At 37.1% G+C, this 5,000-nt stretch overlaps 1 protein-coding gene across 3 annotated transcripts in view; it reads right to left on the bottom strand.

Annotated features, from left to right (window-relative positions):
• pogzb (pogo transposable element derived with ZNF domain b) overlaps positions 1-5,000 on the bottom strand; it is a 47,287-nt gene that overhangs the window by 14,047 nt on the left and 28,240 nt on the right. For all 3 annotated transcript variants that reach the window (XM_028581657.1, XM_028581656.1, XM_028581658.1), the window contains 2 exons: positions 2,213-2,630; positions 634-917 (listed from right to left, as the gene is read on the bottom strand). In XM_028581657.1, coding sequence (XP_028437458.1) covers positions 634-917; positions 2,213-2,630 — 702 coding nt within the window. The remainder of the gene's footprint in view (positions 1-633; positions 918-2,212; positions 2,631-5,000) is intronic.

Genomic DNA, 5,000 nt, shown 5'->3' with positions numbered 1-5,000 from the left:
TGATGGTAGAGCGCACAGCTGATGGTAGAGAGCACAACTGATGGTAGAGCGCACAGCTTATGGTAGAGCGCACAGCTGATGGTAGAGAGCACAGCTGATGGTAGAGAGCACAGCTGATGGTATAGAGCACAGCTGATGGTAGAGCACACAGCTGATGGTAGAGAGCACAGCTGATGGTAGAGAGCACAGCTGATGGCCAAAGAGATTACCTGAATGTAGATTACCTGAGTGAATGTAATAGATTACCTGAGTGAATGTAATAGATTACCTGAGTGAATGTAATAGGGTAATAGATTACATAATAGAGTAATAGATTACCAGGGTGAAGAGCCCATCTGTGACCCAGGGTGTCTCTATGAGTGGTGTAATAGAGTAATATAGTAGAGTAATAGAGTAGTAGAGTAATAGAGTAGTAAAGTAGTAGAGTAATCGAGTAATAGAGTAGTAGAGTAGTAGAGTAATAGATTACCTGGGTGAAGAGCCGATCTGTGACCCAGGGTGTCTCTGTGAGTGGTGTAATAGAGTAATAGAGTAGTAGAGTAATAGATTACCTGGGTGAAGAGCCGATCTGTGACCCAGGGTGTCTCTGTGAGTGGTGTAATAGAGTAATAGAGTAGTAGAGTAATAGATTACCTGGGTGAAGAGCCCATCTGTGACCCAGGCTGGAGGGTTCTCCTTGCGGCTCTCTCGCAGCACGATGAAGGCGTTGACGATGCTCAGGTTGACCAGGAACCAGAACAGGCGTCTCCAGTGGCGGTCCAGCGGCACGCCCCCCAGGGGGTTGCACGCCAGCAGCTGTTTGCAGATGTCCACGCCGCGCATGTTCTCCTGCAGCAGCCGGAACGCCATTGGCCGGTCGATGGGGTCCAGCCCGCCCACTTTGGTCTGAGACCTCCGCCACACGGTGTCTGCTTCACCTAGACACACACATTCATTCATATTATTAATATTATTATCATCATTATTATCATTATCATCATCATTATTATTGTTATTATTATTATTATCATCATTATTATTATCATTATTATCATCATTATTATCATTATCATCATCATTATTATCATTATCATCATCATTATTATTGTTATTATTATTATTATCATCATTATTATCATTATTATCATCATTATTACTGTTATTATTATTATCATCATTATTATCATTATTATTATCATTATTATCATCATTATTATTATCATCATCATCATCATTATTATCATCATCATCATTATTGTTATTATTATCATAGTCATCATCATAATTATTATTATTATTATTAATAATAATAATGAACATGCACACAGAGAGGCTGGCAGCTAAATATGGATCTGCCTGCCACAACCTGAGGGACTCACCACTATAAGATTATACAAACCTGTTAAGTATTACATTGTGTTATGTAATTGTTTTGTAATGTAGTATGTTGTATGTTTATGACACTGTATAGAATATATGTGACACCTACTGTATGTATTTAATATGTGATATGTACTATATAAGTATTTAATATGTGATATGTACTGTATGTATTTAATATGTGATATGTACTGTATGTATGTGTGATATGTACTATATGTATTTAATATGTGATATGTACTATATGTATTTAATATGCGATATGTACTATATGTATTTAATATGCGATATGTACTATATGTATTTAATATGTGATATGTATTTAATATGTACTATATGTATTTAATATGTACTATATGTATTTAATATGTGATATGTACTATATGTATTTAATATGTGATATGTACTGTATGTATTTAATATGTGATATGTACTGTATGTATTTAATATGTGATATGTACTATTACGTATTTAATGTGATATGTACTATATGTATTTAATATGTGATATGTACTGTATGTATTTAATATGGGATATGTACTATATGTATTTAATATGGGATATGTACTATTACGTATTTAATGTGATATGTACTATAACGTATTTAATATGTGAAATGTGCTATTACGTATTTAATATGTACTATATGTATTTAATATGTGATATGTACTATATGTATTTTCTGTAAACTGCTTTGGCAACAACATGTTCTCTTTGTTCATGCCAATAAAGCAAATTGAATTGAGAGACAGACAGGCAGAGAGAGAGACACAGACAGACAGAGAGACAGACAGACTTTCCCTCTTTTGAAGCGACAGAAAAATAAATGTAGAAAGCAGTTGGTGCCAGTGACCTGGCAGTGCGTTGGTGGACAGGCAGCCCATCTCCTTGGCGTCCCTCCAGCGGGTGGCGAGCAGCGGGCCACAGCGGCGCTGCAGGAAGTCTCCGGGTCGGAGCAGCTCGCCGCCCTCCTCCCACAGCGCCCGCGGCAGGATGGCGCTGGGCGGAGGGAAGGAGCTGCAGGCGTAGATCTGCTGCTCCAGAAGCCTCCGCAGCAGCGGGGCCGAGGCCAGCGAGCTGGACAGGAACAGCTGGTGGTGTTTGTTCTGCAGCTTCTCCACCAGGGCCGGCACCACGCTGAAGCCCGCCGCCGCCACGCTGGCGTCCGGTGGTGGCGGCAGTGGTTGTGGTGGCGCCCGGCTCTCCTTCTCCCCGGCCTGGATGAAGAAGCGGTGACAGTAGCCGGACTTGGAGTCACAGAGCAGCCACACCTTCAGAGAAAACAGAGACACAGAATCACATTTATATACAAGACCAATCAGCTTCTGTAACATGATGACTGGACAACATTCTGCACTATACATATTTACATTTATATACAAGACCAATCAGCTTCTGTAACATGATGACTGGACAACATTCTGCACTATACATATTTACATTTATATACAAGACCAATCAGCTTCTGTAACATGATGACTGGACAACATTCTGCACTATACATATTTACATTTATATACAAGACCAATCAGCTTCTGTAACATGATGACTGGACAACATTCTGCACTATACATATTTACATTTATATACAAGACCAATCAGCTTCTGTAACATGATGACTGGACAACATTCTGCACTATACATATTTACATTTATATACAAGACCAATCAGCTTCTGCTATATGAGCATAGGGCTGGGTACCGAACATTGATACTTTTATGGTATCGAAAAAAATACTCCAATCCTATGAGTATCGAATTCTTTTTATATTTTGGTGCCAAATTTCGCTTCCAAAAGTGTCTGAGCGCGTAAGCGCAAGGTTATCTGTACTCTCTGCATATTGACACAGAGGGGAGCTCCATCCACACACACACACACACACACACACACACACACACACACACACACACACACACACACACACACACACACACACACACACACACACACACACACACACACACACACACACACACACACACACACACACACACACACACACACACACACACATACGGAGTAAACTGCAGTTTTGTTGAAGTCACAGAGAGTCACGGTTGGTTTCAAGTGTAGTTACAGTTTTTTTAAACTTCACGCAGACAGCGTTTGCTGCGATATGATATTAATGGTATTAATCAGGGCTTGACATTAACTTTTGACAAGTACATTTACGTTTCACTTGTCCATGCATAAAAGTCACTTGTCCGGGTAAAGATTCATCATTTTATAAAAAAAAAAATTGTGTTTTGCTAATGCAGAATTCGACCAAACCGATGAAAGCATCCAAACACTATCAGCATTAATAAAATTCAGTTGAAACAGTAGAAACAAACGTGTCCCAACAATAGATTTCCCCTTCAACAAGAAAAAAGGATCTCCAGACTCCATAATACAAAGTAATATGTTGCACGCCGGTGTGCATAAGTTAATATATTGAGATTCTAAGTCAGTATTTTAAAGTTTGTCATTATTTTCAGATTCCTAGTCAATATTCTAAGTTACTTAGTCAATATATTGAGATACTAAGTCGATACTTTGAGATATTGAGTCAATATATAGAGACTGTAAGTCAATATTTTAAATGTTCTTATTGGTTTGAGATTCTTTGTCAATATTCTGAGTTACTAAGTCAATATATTGAGATACTAAGTCAATATTTTGAGTTAAATCAATATATTGAGATACTTAACCAATATATTGAGATACTAAACCAATATAGTGAGATATTAAGTCAATATATTGAGATAATAAGTCAATATTTTGAGATAAGTCAATATATTTAGATACTAAGTCAATATTTTGAGATAAATCAATATATTGAGATACTGAACAATATAGTGAGATATTAAGTCAATATAGTGAGATATTAAGTCAATATATTTACATACTAAGTCAATATTTTGAGATAAATCAATATATTGAGATACTAAGCCAATATATTGAGATTTTAAGTCAATATTTGACATTTTCTCATTACTTTGAAATTCTTAGTTTATATTCTGAGATACTAAGTCAATATTTTGACCAGAGGTAGTGGTGACTTGAACTTCTACTTTATCTAAAATAATTTTGTAGACATAACAATGGATTTTGCCACTAAATGTTGGTGTTTTTTTTATACAATTTCATCAATTTCTACCCGGCAGAGGCTGATTTACCAAAAGGATCCTTTTAAAAAGGTGTAGCTACTTTACAGTTGATTTTTACCTGATATTTAATCTGCATATTTTTTTCAAAAAGGAGCAAAAAACCCGACATTATAGAACGGCTTGTTTATTACTAAGGCAAAATTAAATGATTTATTAAAAATGTAACAACAATAACTTATAACAATAACTTATTTCACCAGTAAGTTCCTGTTAAACGACAAAACAACCACTGGATAGGAAAAGGGTATTTTACAACAACTTTGAATGCAGCACGACGCTGGCGGGGCGAATTTCAAGTGAACGCAACATCTGTGTTTTTCCGACAACAGCAGCGGCACACTGTCATATGTTCCTCTCCAGTGAAATACAGACACACTTTTACACCGTTTAGCTGTCAGCATTTTAGCTGTTTACTCCAGCTGCTATCTAACGATAGGCTAACGTTACTTGCGGTTGAGTGTAGTGTTAACTAGCGTAACATGCAGCAATGT

Source organism: Perca flavescens, chromosome 6 (assembly GCF_004354835.1).
Source record: "Perca flavescens isolate YP-PL-M2 chromosome 6, PFLA_1.0, whole genome shotgun sequence".
Classification (NCBI taxonomy): Eukaryota; Metazoa; Chordata; class Actinopteri; order Perciformes; family Percidae; genus Perca; species Perca flavescens.
The sequence above is the reverse complement of the archived record's forward strand: the minus strand, read 5'-3'. Positions and strand labels throughout refer to the sequence as shown.